Source organism: Choristoneura fumiferana, chromosome 25 (assembly GCF_025370935.1).
Source record: "Choristoneura fumiferana chromosome 25, NRCan_CFum_1, whole genome shotgun sequence".
Classification (NCBI taxonomy): Eukaryota; Metazoa; Arthropoda; class Insecta; order Lepidoptera; family Tortricidae; genus Choristoneura; species Choristoneura fumiferana.
Window position 1 is genome coordinate 3,335,900 of NC_133496.1, and position 19,738 is coordinate 3,355,637.

Consider the following 19,738-nt stretch of genomic DNA (forward strand, 5'->3'; position numbering starts at 1 on the left):
TTGTTTACAATATGTAATTGTACCTAATCAAATAAATCAAATCAAATACATAAAATAAAAGTAACACTTATAATATAATCAAAACTTTTAATTCAAATATATAACAATGTCCATATTTAAATAGAATAATACAAAAATAAGTTAGCACCTCTTCTTACAAGCTACAGCGCAATTGTACTAAAAATTCACATAACTCTTGTACTGAAGCAAATTAAATAGCCATCAAACAAGCAGAATCAAAAGCGTTCACGATCAACTTAGAGGACAAATTTTACTCGTGGTGCTGTTGAAAATATTAAATACCTATAATATAACCCAATTGCCATCCTCAAAGAAAACATCATTCTTAATTTACGAGTTTGAGTGCAGGGTATCAGGGGCTCAGGGTATCTTCGCTTAGTACACAATAACCTAACCTACCTACTTACTTGACCAAGTCACTCTAGTTCTAGTATCAATTTTAACAATAATCCAAACTAAAATTAAATTAAACTTTTGAAATGGCAATTGGGAACACCGAAATGTACACTTTTTTTGTAAAAATCTAAACTGCTCTGCTATTTGGCTTTCATCTTATAAAATGACTACGTGTCGCAACAATCACATTCTTTATCCACTTTATATCTAATAATTATGCTTCACAAATATTTATCATACAAAGATTATACTTACCTTCAATGCTAGAGAGCACCGTGCAAAGCTTATTGGAAAAACGTGCCTCAAATCTTATATAGTGTACCTACAGACGCTATCAGATACTTGGGAGCAACCCAGGTGGTCAAAAAAACACGCACTCTGTCCGAACTCATGCTGATATCTTTGATCACCTTGGCAGTTCTGAAATATCTGATAACAACTGTACCAATATTATGCCCTGGTTTTTCTGCTATTTTTTTTTTTACTGAGGACGAAAGTGCGGTAGCTTCATCTTTAGCTATGTACTGTCTATCTTACATCTCTCACCCTCTGTTTTACCATCCATTGATTAAATTTAAGTATTTGACGGATAAATGTGATTCCGTCTGTTTCTTTTGTTCGAATAGCATGGAGACGGCATCACATTTATTCGTCAGATAAAATTAATCAATGGGTGGTGAAACAGCCCCTAAATCTTACAGCCGTGGGTCGTTCTCCTCAAGTTTGACCATCTTCTCAGAGATTTCCCACAGTTTTCTAGCCCTTTGCGGATCAGAGGCCGCAGCAGACACTGTACTCTCAACGCAATCCGAAAAGTACTTCCCAGTCACTTTCTCTAAAGTAGGTTCAACAGCCAGCATTACTGACGTCTGACAACCCTGCTGGGGGGATTTGAAGAAGCACTTGTTGATGGCCAGGAGTCCCCAGCTGAGAGGCCTGGGAACAGATCTCCAGATACCAGAGTCGATCAAGCCTGGGTGTAGACAATTGGCGGTGACACCTGTGCCTTCTAAACGCCTGGCCAGCTCCTTGGTGAAAAGAATGTTAGCTTCCTTTGAGGCGTAGTATAAATACCCTGGAACTGTGGATACGGGGTTAGGATTCTCCAAATTGAAGGTAGCCAAGCGGTATAATGATGACGCCACGATAATGATCCTGGATGGAGCACTTTTCTTCAGTAAATCAGACAAGAGATGCGTTAGCAAGAATGGCCCGTAGTGATTGGTGGCCATGGTTAGCTCGATATCATCCTGAGACTTGTTCTTTCTGAAGGTTTCTGCGTAACCAGCGTTGTGGATGAGGACGTCCAGTTTTTCAACATTTTTGTTGATGTCTTCGGCGAAAGCTCGGACAGAAGCAAAAGAGCTAAGATCCAGTTTCATCACCTCCACCTTGGTGTTGTTTGTGGAGTCGATGATTTGACCTGAAAATTGAGAAAGTAATATCAGGTAAGTTGCAAAGCATTGATGTTACCGATCGTACCAAATTTTTTGTAACCTAACATGACCTAACCTTCCGGAATCTTGACAGAGTAACAAATTATATTACCGAAATATTTTTGATGTAGGAAATATTATATCTCACGTGTCCCAAATGTTATATTTGCCAACTCAGGATTTTCTTTGAAACTATATTTTTTTCGGAACTTTCATAAAATAAACCTAACCTAACCGTGTTCTTTAAAAGCTTTTCTACCAGTCTGAAGTCGGTGCCTCCTCGGAAGTGGACCTATAATCGTCTACCTCACCTACAACTATACGAGTCTATTGGGCTTCAATCACTCGTCGTGGTTGCTGGGTGGTCCTGGTGCCTCAGCAGCGACTCCAGACTGGTAGAAAATTATTTTCATGGTTTTTTGTAGTCGGTTCTATTTATAGTTATAAAAAAAACACGCTTTTTAGTGTAAAAGATCTAAGATACAATAGTTTAATGTCAATTGCTCGTCACCTTTTACGAAAAATTGCTTTTTCCGATGCAGATACGTTCATTATTGAGGAGTCCTGGTGCTTCATCACCCGTTCCATTTCACCATATGAATTACGATGAGCTTAAATTGCTTAGCAACTGCGTTAAAGTAATTGAAATTCAACCCATGAAGTACTTGTTATTGAGTAGTCGCTCCATTGGTCAAATTTGGTCTTCATCATCATCATTGGTGAAGTGGATAACCAAATGATGATTTTCAAGAGCAAATGCACGAGTTACTCCTAAATATATCAAAATTACCATAGGCGTTCCTACAATATTTGAAGAGTTCCCTCGATTTCCTTGGGATCCAATCATCACACATCCTGATTTGGTGCTTATGGGATCTAATTGAAAGCATTCCTAGACGAACGAAAAAAAATTGTTTCAAATCGGTTCATAAATGACGGAGTTCTGAGGTAACAAACATTAAAAAAAATACAACCAAATTGATAACCTCCTCCTTTTTTTGAAGTCGGTTAAAACACTGAGATAATTTTTGGTTTGAAACAGTTGGCATACAATCATTCTGCGAAAAGGCAGAAACCGTTTACGGAGACCTAGGTAGGTAAATATTTCACGCCAAGCTATTGGACAGTTCGTGCCTAGACTGGCCAACGAAAGCTGTCTCAGACAAACCGCGGCAAATAAAAAAAATGAGGCTGAGAACACTTATGCTGTACCTACACTGATTCAACGTTGTTGATACATAAGTAGATATTTATTTAAATTTTCCAGATATTAAATTATACTCGAGACTTCAAGCTGCATCAACATTCATTATAGTAAGGTCTCAGAGTAATGTGTGAAAGTTGATGATTGATGCACTTCAGTAGTCCCTTGGTAAATTTTATGACCTTTGTCAGTGCCCATTTAGGTACGTACAGTCCAGAAGTATAAATTTTTGGACCATTTCGACAAGATTGGGATTGTATATCTTCTAACATAATCTTATAATATATCTTTATTCTATTTCTGTTTTTATTATTATTAGTCTTATCCATGTCACTTCACGTCATGTAATGTCACGAATAAATGTTTTCTTTCTTTCTTTTCTTTATAACATTTTCCATTTTGAGGATCTCGGTAGGAGGTTGAATTTAAGATTTTTTTTATATTTCTTACAGCAGAAGTATCAAAACTATCTAAGCCGGGCTAGAATGACCACATGACAATTTTGACAGTCTCAAAATTGATACCAGATTAAAGTTTTGTTAAAAATGCGTGGACAGCTTTGGCTGGCCAGTCTATTCTTTCCACTTACCTTTGACCTTCTCAGCCGCCTCCACGTTCCTGCACGCCATGATGACGCGGGCCCCGCGCTGCGCCAGCGCCCGCGCAGTCTCCTTACCTATGCCGCTAGTGCATCCGGTCACTGGAAATTAGAAACTTCATTAGTTAGTACCACTTGCTGAGCGGCCCATCTGGCAGCTCGCCCTCTCCCCGGTAAGCTGTAAAAGCCGTCTGAGGCTAACAGCAACCGACCGTCCAAAAAAAAAAAACATTAGTTAGTTTCTATTTTGACTTTGAATTTGTATTTGGTACAAATCTCTTACTCTCTTCTCTCTCTTCTCTCCTTACCTATCCTATATACATGAAAATTTTGCCGCCCTCGTGTTTAGGTTTTAACTTAATTTTAGAAAGGGATTCCCCAATTTTGTCACAGTATACTTAATGGAATTTCGTGCTCAGTCTAATTGGTCCGAATCGTAGGGGCGACAAAAGTGTGAAATATATTATTATTTCATCACACTTGCTCGTCAATGATGTTATTCCATACCTATACTAGAGGACAATGGCCTCAATTGTTTCCGCGGGAACTATGGATTTACGTATAGCTTTTCTCCCGAGGGAGTTATGACTTTAGTTTTAAAAGTTAGTAAGTACGAGTATGTCATTTCAGACCAAAGGTCTACATCTTTAAAACTTAGCTATATTTTACCCCATTAAAATTTGCCACGCTTAATGAAACGTCATTATTTTTATATTTTAACTTTATATTAAATTGTTTTGCCGTAAGACCAATCTGGCCGTAAGACCATATGGTAGACGACTCGAAAAAAGTGACAATCAGGAGGGCTACTTACTACGAAATTCGAAAATCGAAGTTCATATCGTTTGCTAATACTATTTAGTACGAGAGAGAGAGACAGAGACGAACTTCGATTTTCGAATTTTGTAGTAGCCCCCTGTATTGGCGGGTAGGGTAGCCATTATATTATATACAGTTGTTTTCTTAGCGCCTGTCTTTCGCCGAGCTGTGAAGTGTTTGGGCACAAAATAATGCTTCCGGCGTCGGGCTTCTAATACTCTCGTTAGTAATCCCCTTCTTACGCCCCTTAATGCACAATGTACTATTTAGTATTACTTAACATGAAATTTTGTTCCCTCCCAAAATTGCCGCCCGGGGCGGACCGCCCCCGGCCCCCCTATACTACGCCACTGCCCTCTCCACACTATCGTATTTGCCTAACCTCGTTCAATTTCGCGAGCAGTGTGGAGCTAGGGTAATGATTTATCTGGCTACACGAACCTATAACGGTCTTCCCGTCCATCCTGATCTTGCTTCTGTAGCGTCCGCAAGTGTACTGCGCGTACAGCCTCACTCCGAGCAGCACGGTGAAGACTGCTAGCACGGACAGAATCACCAGCAGCACCAGCACCGGGAATACCCAGAACAGGTAGCTGGACCTCCAGGCTTCGGCCACGATCATGTCTGGAACAACAATATTGGACTTTAAGAAATGTCACTTGATTCTACAATTCGACAAAAGCCGCGGATCAGCAAGGCTACTACGAAACTCTAAACTCGTAGTTCGTATCGTACCGTCCCTCTCGCTCTCGTGTTAAACAGTATAAGTGTCAGAGGGACCGCATGACACGAACTTCGAGTTTCGAGTTTCGTAGTAGCCCTGCAGTGACGGACTAAAGGTCTCTACCCATTACACCGTACCATATCATGACCGTAAGATCAACGTGTCTAGCAGAAATATATTCTTTGTATTGAAAAGTATGAGACTATGCCCACATACTGAGATTTGAGACTGCGTAGGACGCCTTCCGGCAAGGTGGAGTGACGATCTGCGAAAGGCTGCTGGTAGTAGCTGGATGCGTCTAGCCGAGGACAGGGCGCAATGGCGCTCGTTGGGGAGGCCTATGTCCAGCAGTGGACTGCTATAGGCTGATGATGATGATGATGAGACTATGCCCACTAGCACGTTTCTTAACCATCTGATCTGTCGCCGTCGCGTGCCATGCACGGAGCGTCAAAAACGGTGCCGATATACTTCTAGACTAGAGAGAGGGTTTGACATGCCATTGAATGTTGTAGTCTGCGTCGCACATTCCGTGCCTGATTCGTTCCTATTACGATTTTGGTATGATACGGTGTAGTGGGCAGAGATCTTAAGCCCGTTCAGGGCCCGGGGTGGCAAGGCTGATTGATCCCCACGACTAGAAGTTACGACACGAAGTCACTATATTAGTACTAAGTTTATTTTTAGCCTAATCTATACCTTTACCTATTTAAGTTTTAATATTTGGTGTACTGCCTTTTCGGCGAAATATGTTTTGCCAAATTTCACTTAGCAATCAACCTTTTGCCGAAGTTTCGTAGCAGCCCTGCTGGATAACTGCCACTACGAAAGTAGGTTGGATGCCATTCAATTTGTTGTTAATTAAGGTATGCCAATCAATAAATTTGACGAAAACATAAATGACATCTTAAAAAAAAACAGGTTTTAATTTGCATAATAATAATTAATTTATCAAATCATTAGTTGGGAAATGATATCAGTGTAAAATAACATTTCACCTAAATAAAAATATGGGATAAATAGTTAGGGCGCTAATAATTTGCTAATTAATTTTCGCCGAAACATTATTAAATCTAATTATGTATATTCTTCCTCACTTATTCTCGTCGCAACGGAAATGCAACCAAACAAAAACAAATGAATATTAAGTACCTACGTCTGTCCGCAAAAAGTGTATACACCTACACTTCACAGTGTTTAGAATGTGACACAAAGATAAATTATAGGTAGTAGGATTAAGCACTAAACGTAAACGTAATTAACAATCAACAGTCAACAGCTAACTGAGTTTAAAACTGACTTCGTAATCATGATGACAGCAGCAAACCAAACAATGCAAAGATGTCAAACAATACGTCACATTGCAACATTCGACACTGTCCCAATTAGAAATTGACCCGCGTAGTTCATTAACCAAACGATTAGTTGTAAAATTATGTAGTTTAATAAAGTAGATGAAGCTAAATATACCGGGTGTGGCCTGTAATACGAGCAAATAATTAAACTTAGATTGTACTCGTCAAACTGAACAACATTAGTTCAGCTACTTTTAAAAATAATATATATATATTATGTAAATTATGCCGACAAAATGGCACAATAAAAAATAAAAATTTTTTTTAGGTTACCTCCCATAGACGTAAAGTGGGGGTGATTTTTTTTCTCAGCCAACCCTATAGTGTGGTGTGGGGTATCGTTGGATAGGTCTATTAAAACCATTAGGGGATCACTCAGACGATTTTTTTGCGAAATATTTAACTTTAAAGTGCAAATTTTCATTAAAATCGAGCGTCCCCCCTGTCTAAAATCTAAACCGGTGGTTGGAAAAATTTTAAAACATTTAGGGTGGTAGTAAGTATACCAAACTTTCAAGGAAAACTATAACGGCTAAGTTTGCTTGAGAATGATTAGTAGTTTTACTCTTAAATAGCAGCCTAAGGTATAAAATATACCTAAACTTGGAAGATTCCGTATAGAATACGAAATATTTAGAAAAATATTACTTATTTTTTTAGTAATGGCTACGGAACCCTATTTTGGGCGTGTCCGACACGCTCTTGTTTTCTTACTTCTTGTATTTGCGTCTTCGGCTGTACCTACTTCTCTTGTCTACTAGGAGGGTTTTCTAAACTGTCAATCTTCTGTCAATCTAATGTACCTACGGGTGATACGCGCATGACTCACGAGTCACGACCTCAGCTCATGGCAAATATGACAATGACCCATAACCCCTTAGAAGTCAAATGTTTACCTCCAAGTTAACAGTTTCAAGGAAAACTAATATAATAAATATAATATCATAAACACATCCTATCTCAACTCCCGTTGCAAAAAGAGGAGTGTTGTAAGTGTTGTAAGTTTCTGTGGTTAGACGCCAATATATCTGTCTGTCTGGCTGTCTGTGTGTGGCTCGTAGCTCGCAAACGGATGGACCGATTTCGGCGTTTTTTTTAATTAAAGCGTTTTTTCTTGTGGTTCTTAGCTAAGTTTCATTAAAATCGGTTACCTATAACAATGCAATAAACTAACAACTAAAATATAACAATGCAATAATCAAACAATGTAAATAAAAAGAGCATAATACAATAAAAAGGTTTCAGAAAAACCTAAAACTTACAATTTTGCACTTCAAAAGAAAGTAGAAGGTACACTTCACTTAGCGCTATAATATTCCGAAAGACTTAAGTTTAAAATAAAATAATTAAGTATCAATTAAGTTAAATGACCGCACTGCGAGAATAACACTTGGACTAAAGAAAAATAGATACAGTTACATCATTTGACACGAACAGCTATATATAATGCCGATGGGCAAAATCTCTACGCCAGTGGGCGAAAAGAGAACTAACGACAATGTATATGTCATTGCCTATAGTGGCAAAGACGGTGGCGCCTAAAGTATCGGAAATGAGAAGTTGGTGGTATGCGAGATATTTAAATAATAATTACCTAAATTAAACAAACAATTTAAAAACATTTTCGATCCTTCACTTTTAAGACTTGATTAAGTAGTTGAAGTTGTGGAGGTTCAAGGTCTTATCCAATTAAAGGGCAGAATCGAAAAGCCAAATTGGGTTAGTTTCCTGGGTACAAAAAAATATTTAGTTGGTCAGGGGTTAAATTATTTATTAGACACTTCTTTTGTCAAGCAATCAAAATATGACAAAGACTAGCTTTTGCTCGCGGTTCGTCCGCGTGCGGGATTCGGTTATCGCGTGCTGTTCCCTCTGCGCATATTCCAGGATAAAAAGTAGCCTATGTCACTCTTGGACCAACAACTATCTCTATGCCAAAATCACGTCGAAACGGAGCGACGATGAGCGAGATGACGGACAAACATACAAACACACACTTTCGCAATTATAATATTAGTATGGCTATGGATGAAACGTAGCCTAATACACAGCGACACAATGGGAACGAGTATAAAATTTTGCTTGAATTAAGTAGTTTCCTGTGTAAAAAACATTATTCTATGTATTTATCATGTCAGTTAGAAAAAAAATTACAAAGATGGACCGCGTCAAAATTTGGGAGTGGGGGGAGTGGGGGTGACGTCACGCGGGACATTAACCGGCTATCCATACTCCATACTAATATTATAATTGCAAAAGTGTGTGTGTTTGTATGTTTGCCCGTCTTTCACGTCGAAACGGAGCGACGGATCGACGTGCTTTTTGGCATAAAGATACTTTATGCGCCAGAGAGTGACATAGGCTACTTTTTATCCCGGAAAAATGCACAGTCCCCGAGGGAACAGCGCGAGATAACCGAATTCCACGCGGGCAAAGCCTATATCCAATTTTTCTGATAATGTAACTGACGTCGGACTAATTAGATTTTTTAGGACAATAGCATTAGGGTTGTTTCCACCAGAGATGTGCGAGGATGTGTTGCGAGGAATGCATGAACCAATAGAAACGCTTCATAGAGCTGTGCTGTTCGCGAATAGGTAAATGAAGCGTTTCTATTGGTTCGTGAAAAACACATTTCTCGCAACACATCCTCGCACATCTCTGCAGGAAACACAGCCTTACTGAGGGTGTAGGGTTGGTCGCGCTCACGTCTCCCAAACCACCCAGTATTTGTTTTAAATCTCACATTGTATGTAGATCCATCGTCCCGTGTGCTCCATTAAAACCTCTATCATAGAGTTGTGCTTGACTATAGCCCATTCGAAAGTCACCATAACTACAGGCAGAACCAACATGGCGTGGTTAGTATGCAGTGTCAAATGTTTCGGCATGAGAGTTGAAGTCCTTATCTTTTCCATAAAACTTAATTGATTGGTTATTTATTTATTTAAGGAATAGCAATACAGAGCCCAAATAGTTATAGTTTACAAGTTTAAGCTTTACTTAAACGAGGTGACGCGCACCATATCATGCGATTAGATTACTGTTGAAAACAATTTTTTACTATGCCTCTTTAGGCAAAATACTACAGCTATTTCGCCTATTTCAATCCAATAGACTGGAATTAAATATTTATCTACTCGGCAAGGGCGCTTTCATCATAGAACACATCTTCTCGTAACCATCAATTGTTTTTAAATACATACATATACATATTGAAGCCAGTGCCGGATTAAGACTATTAAAAAAAAAGAAAATAACGCCTTACTACCGTTATCGAAAAAAAAAGAAAATTAAAACCTTAGAAAATTTATGAAAGACGATAGAGATATGGGGATTGGCGATGGTTTTTTTGGTGCCGTATATGGTGCCCCCAAGATGTGATGCCTTAAGCAGTGCTTAATTAGCTTATTGGCTGATTCGGCACTGTATGTAACTACTAACTAGAAACTCCGACCAAACTCGAACGTATATATGTATATGTATAACTTCCGCCGCTCTTCCTTCGGACTTGAGTCCACAGGCATAACACCTGCCTGGAAAGAGATCTCTGTATTTGAGCCTCCCCCCTCACATACTTTCCTTAAATAAACAGATTATCTAGGAAACACGAATGAATCTTGAACTTTTGATGAATGATTCGACGAACAAAATCTTGCAGATACCGGACTTGTTTCTGCACTACATACTAACGAAGCCAAAAATCCACTCGCTTATTAACTAAGCGTAATTATGTAAGTAATTGGGCAATTTTAATGACTCCGTTATTCAACTAACTGTACGTTTTGAACTACGGTCGAAAGAGAACTATATGCTTTGATGCACTGCGGACTCTTGAATTGTAATTAAAAATTGGACTTACGTCAGAAAGAGGGTTAATAAATGTTAATGAAGGCGTTTATTTGGTCGTCTCGTGAAGTTTTACTTTTCTTTAGTTGCGGTCGAAACCTTGGGGCCGTGGGCCAAAAAATATGTATATATAGGAAAGAAGTGTCGGACAAACAAAAAGGTGTCTCTAGCGACCCCAGCAGTGCTACTACGAAACTCGAAACTCAAAGTTCGTGTCGTGCGGTCCCTCTGACACTTATACTATTTAATACGAGAGCGAGAGGGACGGTACGATACGAACTTCGAGTTTTGAGTTTCGTAGTAGCCCTGCTGACCCTGCGAAGTGTAAAATTCGAACTTTGTATCTTGCCGTCCCTGTGACACTTGAGCGAGGAATGTGGTTTTTTTACCATCATCATCATGTTAGCCGAAAGACGTTCACTGCTGGACATAGGCCTCCCCAAGGCTCTCCACTCAGACCGGTCTTGTGCTTTCCGCATCCACCGCGATCACGCGATGTTTTTATGAGCCAACTAGCTTTTGCCCGCCGCATCGAACCCGTTTAATTCGGTTGTCGCGCGCTGTTCCTCGGGAACTGTATTTTTCCAACAAATTAAATACTGCTATCAATGGACGCCATTCTAGAACACAACTGACGTCGCCTGTAACGCGACAAAAATCAAGTATTTTGCTTTACATTGCTTCTTCGAATAAACTTAAAAGTGTAATAAAAATTAAAATAATAATTATTTATAAGTCGCTGAACTAATGTTGTTTAGTTTGACGAGTATGATCTATGTTTTAGTTATTTGCTCATATTACAGGCCACACCCGGTATACTGTAGTCTTTGACCTGAGCGGAGCGAGGATAGGTAAATGAAGCGTTCTACTTATTATTGGTTCATGACAAACACATTCCTCGCAACACATCTCGCACATCTCTGGTGGAAACGCAGCCTTAACTGACCGTGCCAATGAATAAACCAAGCTTATTTAATTTACACTCTCACAGTAATTGTTTTTTTATGGCTAAAGCAATAAAATTCTTTTGAAAACTTCTATTCAATAATAAGTGTTACTTCAATAAGCATCAAATACCGGGTGTGGCCTCTAATACGAGCAAAAAATTTAAACAGTCAAACTAAACAACATCAGTTCAGCGATTTTTCAAAATAATGGAGTCTGAATTTTCCTTTTTTCATACAAATTAAATACTGCTATCAATGGACGCCATCTTAGAACACAACTGACGTCGCCGTCGCCTGTCACGCTAAAAACAACAAACATTTTGCTTTACTTTTTCTTCGAATAAACTTAAAAGCGTAATAAATATAAAAAAACTACTTAAATTTAAAAGTAATTTATTGAATCAGGCGTTACTTTGCGGAGGTCCATATCAATGAACTTAAATAATTCCTTGCCTCAACCCTCCTTACGATAGCTAAGCTTATGCAAAATATGCGTGTTCATGCAGTTGATGACCTGACCTGTAAGAACACACACAAATCACAAATGTTGTTCAGTTTGAGGAGTATGATCTATGTTTTAATTATTTGCTCGTATTACACGCCACACCCGGTATAATACCGCGACCTGTTTCACCTGTCTGTTGTGTGATAATTACCCGTAAGTATCTGTGATTCTGTCGCTGTATATCTAACAAAATAGACAGAGATGGCATAATTAAATACTCACATTTGCAATAAATAAGCTTAACTACTGTAAATTGAAGTAAAGATTCGATTTTAGCAGGTGGTGCAAATACAACATTAGTACATCTATCTATCTAATACCTTTAAACGAGCAAAATTCTTGTATATATATATTTCAGGGATCTAGGAAACGGCTCCAACGATTTCGACTAAATTGGTATGTAGGGGAACTTGACTACGAAGCTTGAGGTCCCAGGTTCGATTCCCAGCTGGGGCAGATACTTATTTGTATGAATAATACGAATGTTTGTTTGTTCTCGGGTCTTGGATGTTTAATAAGTATTTAAGTATGTATTTATCTATACAGTTTGCTAGAAAATCAGATGCGGATATTTTGAGCATCGATTATTTGCATCGTTGTTAATTAGTTTCAATTAAATTAAATAAAAAAATACAGTTAATGTTAATAGCAAGGATGATTATTCTTGGACGGAATGGTATTTTTGTATGAAACCAAAAAAAAAAAACCCACACAATACCGTAAACTGCTTCAAATTTGCCCTCTGGCCAAAATTTGCCTGATTCGATTTAGATTCGATAACACAGCACACGTTAGGTTTTAAAACTTTTATCCCCTCGTAATAATAATTCCCGTGTAGATAAAAGCTTAAAACCTATAAGAGTGCTAAGTTATCGACTCTAAATCAAATCAGGCAATGTTGGGGCCAGAGGGCAAAGTTGAAGCAGTTTACGGTACTTAAATAAATTATGTGTAAGTATAATTGATTCTTATGTTATTAATTTCATACTCTGAAAATATCCGCACCTAATTTTCTAGCACCTTATATAAGCATGTTTATCCGTTGTCTATGTATCCATAGTACAAGCTTTGCTTAGTTTGGGACTAGTTCAATTAGTGTCAAAGTGTCCCATGAAGACTTATAAACTTTCGTATTTATAATATTAGTGGGATTCGACGAATAATTGCCGATACGACTGTACCAGCTACAACGGTACTTGCTACTCGGATGTCTCTCGAAGGCGTTTGTTTGTCATTCGAAGAAGGGAAAGCTTGGCGAAAGTACCGCCGAAGTACTCGCGAATAAAGGTTGATGAATGAGTGTTACATAACTTCTTAAAAAGACATCTTGGCCCGATAGGATTCATTGTTTGTTTATTGTCGACGACCGGATTGCCAAGTGGTTAAAGAACCCGACTATGAAGCGTGAGGTACCGGGTTCGATTCCCGGTCGGGGCAGATATTTGTATGAATAATACGATTGTTTGTTCTCGGGTCTTGGATGTTTAATAGTATTTAAGTAATAGGTATATGCTATCTAGGTTTTTATCTGTTGCCTAGTACCATGAGCCAAATATGTGGTCTACCACCCTAAAGTTGATAATCGTTTGCATGTCATAAAACAATAATGCCATTAGACGTGTCTGTCAACTTGAAAGTTCGACTTTAGCAACATATTCATTTGATAGGAACTTGTTTAAAAATTGATAGACCACTTATTTGGCTGTTGTACCTAAAGTATAAGTTTTGTTTGTTTGGGCTCCGACTTTTTCTGAAACGCGCCCTTAGTATATAGACTGCTATAGAAAGAAATCCACCTTTAGAATCCATACTAATATTATAAATGTGAAAGTGTGTGTGTTTGTCCATCTTTCACGTCGAAACGAAGCGACGGATCGACGTGATTTTTGGCATAGAGATAGGTTATGGGCCAGAGTGACATAGTAACTTTTAATCCCGGAAAAATACACAGTTCCCGAGGGAACAGTGCGCGATAACCGAATCCACGCGGGCGAAGCCGCGGGCAGAAGCTAGTTGTTTGTATAATTTAAGAAATCACCTGGAAATCTAAAAAGCTAGATAACTAGTTTTTTTTGTAAACATATTCTAGTTAAGTATGATAATTAATGATTTCGCAGATGCAGTATATCTAGACATTTTCTATTTAGTATAAGTTTTGTAAATAGTAAGTAGATTAGATAGTAGGTAGTTGTATTTTTTTAAATTTTGTATATGTGTTATAACTCAATAATAAACAGGAAATAAGGTAAGTAGATCTAGTCTTTAACATAATATTTAGCAGAAAATTTCTAAATCTGCTTTTTAAGTTAATTTTTGTGATAGAAAGTATAACACGTGCGATTAAATCATGGTTTTATTGTGCAAACCCCGCATGTTTAAATCCGCACTTTCAGATAGACAGACGGTGAGCAGCAACAAAATAGAGAAGATAATTTTGGTAAAAAAAACAGTTAAACATATTCGTAGGTACCAAATATAATGCCAATTTGATAACTATGAAGTGGTCAAAATTTTATTTGCAAGATTTTACTCATTTATTGAATAAGGCGTTACTTTGCGGAGGTCAATATATGTACCTACTTGGTACTTAATTGTTTTTAACACATAGGTTTGACTCATACGTACAAATGTAACAACGCCGGCAAGCTAGATAAAAGCTTGTAAAACAGTTTCAAACTCCTAAAACAAGATAATATCAACTAAATAATCCACCATTCCAATTTTGAAAGTCCAGAAATTGAATCAAGTCTAAATAAAATTTTGAGTTGAATCTTGATCTAGAAATGCGGTTTTTTACCTCTGTCTGCTACAATATTACCACCTGGCAACAAAGGAGTCTCCAGTAAAAACCTAATGCTGTGCTCAAACCATTAACATTCTTTTTTGTGAAAATAACGGACAAAATACAATAAACAATTGACGTTCAAATTATACAACCGCAAAAACGGCAAATCTTTATAAATAATGAGCAGAAAGACTACCATTAGCACCTCCACACTCTCGCGCAATAACGGCGTGAAACCGCGTTGCGAATTGTTAGAGCCTGGATCGGTGCAGTAGATGAATGGAAGTTATTGCCAACAGGATTTCTTGATTGGATTGAAATTAAACTCCACACGTTTATATTCACCGCTGTATTATGTCTCAGCATACAAATACTCCTCTCAACACTTGCGCTAGAGAAGCGACAGCCAGGGAGAACTGGCGTAGAATTGTTCGAGGTGCTACGTGACCACGACTGCTCTGCCAAGAGTATCCGACAAAGAAGAAGAAGAAGATTATGTCTCAGCATAAAGTACACAATGAATATTACTTATATACTAGAGATGAAAATAGGTTTATCAACCCAGTCTAAAGGCACACGTACGGTAGCGAGCAGCGTCCATAAGGGAAGAGAGGCGGAAGCTAATTACCAAATTAATAAAATAAGATTTGACAGATACTCAATCAATGTCACTTAAGTCGTTTGAGACACTGTAAAGGAAGCCAATCATGCTTATGATCCTATATTTCCAACACGAATAACAGCTCGTGTAGTATTCACATTCATACGAGCACGACCACGGCACGGCACGGGGGAACAAAATAATTGCAATTCTCGTAGCAATACGTTTGATAAGGGGGAAGGGGGTGCTAAAAAGGGTCAAAATTGGTGTGACGTACTTATGGATGGAGCCAGTTAACTGAGGCCTTATTGCCCAACATTTCTGATGCTCGCGATTGCAATCAAATGACAGATTTCGCATACAAAAACTGTCATTTGATTGTGATTGCGAGTGTCAAAACGTTAGGCAATACGGCCTCTGGAAACTGTAAGAGAATTTTCTACTATGTTAACAAAATGTGCCATTGAAAATCAAACTGGAAAGCGCTGGAAAAATGACGATGCAACAGAAGATCTGAAGGGCTACTACGACATTCAAAAATCGAAGTTCGTATCGTACCCTCCCTCTCACTCTCGTTCTAAATAATATGAGCGTTAGCGGGACGGCACAACACAAACTTCGATTTTCGAATTTCGTAGCAGCCCCTCAGTGCATCGTATTGAAATGGGACCATTTGGTGTTTTTTTTGTGTTTTTCAAAGAACGAAAGAAAATACATTTATTCACAACACAAGACACAACAATAGTATTAAGTACCTACAAATAGACAACACATAACGTAACGTGTTTTTCTTAATAACACTTATTTATAAATAAATAAATGTTACGAATAATTAATATTGCTTTATTTATTTCTGAAGCTGAGAACATGCGAGTCGGGTCCACACGCGCGAGTGTGGTGGTGCTCTAAGGAACTCAGTTCAGTTCGTTTTGTTCAATTTATACGGGCTGACCGCTAGAAAGCGACTTTCTACGGAGGCTGCTATCTCCAACTGTAATGACTATGTCTGTGTTATTATGTATAATTATGACGCGTGATGTCCATCCACTGAATACTAAGTTAGTAGAAATGTAATGACAGTTAAAACACGAAACGCTAATTTTTCTGCCGCTGCGCCCAGGCTCTATCTCAGACGTTTTCAACCGGTGTCCCGCGGCACATCAGTGTGCCGCGTATATTTTCAGGTGTGCCACGATCGCCGATGTGTATGCGATTCTGTTAACGAGATCCTATTAATAAGCCTCCCCTGTCCTGCCCTGTTATGTTATGCATATTATGGTATGGATATACTTTACGGAACCCTCTAGGTACTCTACGCGCCAGTCCGACTCGAACTTGGCTATTTTTTACTAGTGTGCCGTTGAAACCAAAAGGTTGAAAACGCCTACAGGGCTACTACGAAACTCGAAACTCGAAGTTCGTGTCGTGCGGTCCCTCTCGCTCTCGTATTAAATAGTATAAGTGTCAAAGGACCGCATGACACGAACTTCGAGTTTCGAGTTTCGTAGTAGCCCTGCTGGCCTATTTACATACTACGAAGTACATTCGAACTTTTTATCTTGGCGTCCCGCTGACGCTTATTAAAATAAGGTGAATAAATAAATCCTATTTTGAGCAACTTGCCTACCGTAAACTGTTTCAACTTTGCCCTCTGGCCCCAACATTGCCTGATTTGATTTAGAGTCGATAACTTAGCACTCTTATAGGTTTTAAACTTTTATCTACACGGGAATTATTATTACGAGGGGATAAAAGTTTGAAAACCTAAAGTGTGCTGAGTTATCGAATCTAAATCGAATTAGGCAATGTTGGGGCCAGAGGGCAAAGTTGAAGCAGTTTACGGTACAAAGCAAGATGCCTAAATATTATACCTACAAAGCAAAATGTCTGCGGTTTAATGCCTTCTAGGCAAATGGTTTACTTGGTAAAAGGCAAACAATCTTAAGCGGTTTTTTTATTGAAATACGCGTTTTAAATTATTTATTACACGTAAATAATTACGTGTACATATTATTATGAAATCATAACATTATTCACGAGTGACCATGTCATGTAATTGAATAAGTGTTCGAACGAAATTAAACTGCAGTCAACTAAACAGAGATGTGGTGTCTACCTACTATACTTAAGGTACGTAAAAAACATAGACACTGTCTAAGTTTGTAAAGCAAGGAGTATAAATAAAGACTAACAATAGTAGGTTATTGGTTTACAATACAATACAATACAATACAATAACTCTTTATTGCACACCAATACAGTAAACAGTACAGAGAAAACAAGTATATACATAGAGATTTTCTAAGGTAAGCAATAGGCGGCCTTATCGCTTCAGAGCGATCTCTTCCAGGCAACCTTTACAATGGACAGAAATAAGGAATACATTTTAGCAGGTGGTGCAATTTACAGTAGATCAGAGCTGTATCAAGAATACATAAAACTAACACATACAATACACATACACAACAAATCTAAACAGATAGATAGGTAGATGGATACCATAACAACACATAAATAAGCTAACTATAACATTATACGCAAGATGACAGGTAGTGCTCCCTAAGCATAGACCTAAAGATAGGCAAGGACTTTGCGCGCCTCAAGTCTATCGGTAGGGAGTTCCACAACCGAGTGGCCTGGACAGTGTAAGAATAAACATAAAATTTAGAGTTTGAAAGTGGGACAGTAAGGAGGAAGTTCTGAGAGCAACGAACAGAAGTAACATAGCTAAATCGCTCTTTGAGGTAGCAAGGAGTTGCAGGGTTAAAGAGAATGCCGTAGAGAAGATGGAGAATGTGAGAGTTTCGGCGAAAGCGGATGGGGAGCCACCTGAGCTGTGATCGGAAATTAGAAACATGATCATATTTACGTAGGCCAAATATGAACCGAATGCACAGATTTTGAATTCGCTCAAGTTTATTCAAGTGCTCTTCTAAAAGATCGGGATAACAAATGTCAGCATAATCGAAATAGGGTGCAGTAAAGTCTGTGCAAGCGCAACCTTGGTAGCAAATGGAAGGAAATTCTGAAGGCGTCTTAGGGATCCCATCGCAGCAAACACCTTCCTGCTAATCTCACATACATATGGAGTCCATGACAGAGTGCGGTCCAAGATAACACCCAGATTTTTTACCTGATCGGCAAATGGTATCAGAACTCCGTCGAAAAATACAGATGGCAAAGATACAAAGTCAACCCTTGGGATAAGTTTCGAGGCTGCCAACAATAATGACTTGGGTCTTTGTCGGGTTAACCTTTAGGCCATATCGTTGGCTCCATCTTAAAATCTTTGTCAAATCCAGGTTAATGGATTCGATAACCGACGGAAGGTCAGCAAGCATGCCTTGGGAATAAATTTGTAGGTCATCAGCATAAAGGTGATACGAAGAATGAAGATTATGAGAAATAGAACTACTTACTTTACTTTGGGTTTGTGATTCCCTCTTTTCAGGAATAGCAACTGACTCTTTTCACCGCAATTTTTTAACTATAGAAAAATCGACATGAGCCAGCGTCAATCGAAAGGCATAGCCAAAACATAAAAAAAACTACAGTGTAACGCTAAGACCCAATAAATTACAAAATTTGTTTACCTACATGACTTAATATTAAGGTTGTGTTTGTATTATATATTTTTTTTGGCCGTATTGATAATTTACTTACCTGTGCGTGTACCATACACAACAAATCAAATAGGTAGGTAAAATAAGACGTAAATTTTCGTGACTACTTAATTGAATTTGTCGTAGGTAGGCTTTAGGTAGGTAATAAAATACTAAGTATTGTATTTTCCTAATGACATAAAACAACTAACAAGGCCGTTTTGTATAATCAGTCATCGTTGGGAAATTGATAGAAGGGTAGTTTAGCTATCCTCAGTAGGTAAGTTTGTAAAAAATAAGCATAAAATATACCGACATTGACGTCTGCCGCAAACGCACATGTGCGTTCAACAACAAATATCGAAAACGCACATATGCGTCGCAGTAACATTTAAAAATATCACTCACCTGTTTTTTTAATAACACTTTTTTTGTAAAATGATTTGCAACAGACGTCCCTTCACCACGACGGTTTGATTCATACTGATTGGTATTCCATTCAAGTCAGCATCAGAATTCTTAAGTCCATTTAATTTTTCCACAAATTATTACAAAATGACTCTTAAGCTATTGCAATAAGGTCGAACGGAAGTACTTTCTATAAGTTGGCCTACCGGCACTGCCTTTAAGAGCTTTCTTTTACTTACGATTGGATCATTCTAAAATAGCTCTTAAGTCAATGGAACACAGACGATAAGTGCTGCTTTTTATGTGTTGGTTCCAAAACCACATTAACTTTGTATAAAATTGTGCCAAAATTGCTCTTAAAGTGATTATTAAAAGGATGACGAAACATGTTGTTGTTGGTTTTCGCGTTTTATTCGATAGCACGTTACATTGCGCCTTTGGATTTATACATGATATGACTGTATTCATCGCACTTTTTTAGGGTTCCT

General features: G+C 38.3%; 1 protein-coding gene across 4 annotated transcripts; it reads right to left on the reverse strand.

Annotated features, from left to right (window-relative positions):
• Nucleotides 1-67: 67 nt before the first annotated feature.
• Nucleotides 68-19,321, reverse strand: LOC141442176 (retinol dehydrogenase 14). Of its 4 annotated transcripts, none has more exons than XM_074107080.1 (4): nucleotides 19,251-19,321; nucleotides 4,916-5,098; nucleotides 3,647-3,757; nucleotides 68-1,840 (listed from the first exon to the last, which is right to left on the reverse strand). In XM_074107080.1, exons 2-4 carry the CDS (start codon nucleotides 5,094-5,096, stop codon nucleotides 1,113-1,115), a joined length of 1,020 nt encoding a protein of 339 aa, XP_073963181.1. In that variant the 5' UTR covers nucleotides 5,097-5,098; nucleotides 19,251-19,321; the 3' UTR covers nucleotides 68-1,112. The 4 variants fall into 4 exon arrangements, with proteins under 4 accessions (XP_073963181.1, XP_073963182.1, XP_073963184.1 ...); XM_074107081.1 differs by lacking the exon at nucleotides 19,251-19,321 and adding an exon at nucleotides 7,816-7,960; XM_074107083.1 differs by lacking the exon at nucleotides 19,251-19,321 and adding an exon at nucleotides 6,355-6,488.
• Nucleotides 19,322-19,738: the final 417 nt, after the last annotated feature.

What these genes read in the sequence shown, in the direction of transcription:
- LOC141442176 (XM_074107080.1), bottom strand. Translation starts at nt 5,096, where the DNA reads ATGATCGTGGCCGAAGCCTGGAGGTCCAGCTACCTGTTCTGGGTATTC. An exon ending in GGACGGGAAGACCGTTATAG is followed by an intron (nt 3,758 to 4,915) that starts GTTCGTGTAGCC and finishes TCTAATTTCCAG; the next exon opens with TGACCGGATGCACTAGCGGC. An exon ending in GGCGGCTGAGAAGGTCAAAG is followed by an intron (nt 1,841 to 3,646) that starts GTAAGTGGAAAG and finishes CTCAATTTTCAG; the next exon opens with GTCAAATCATCGACTCCACA.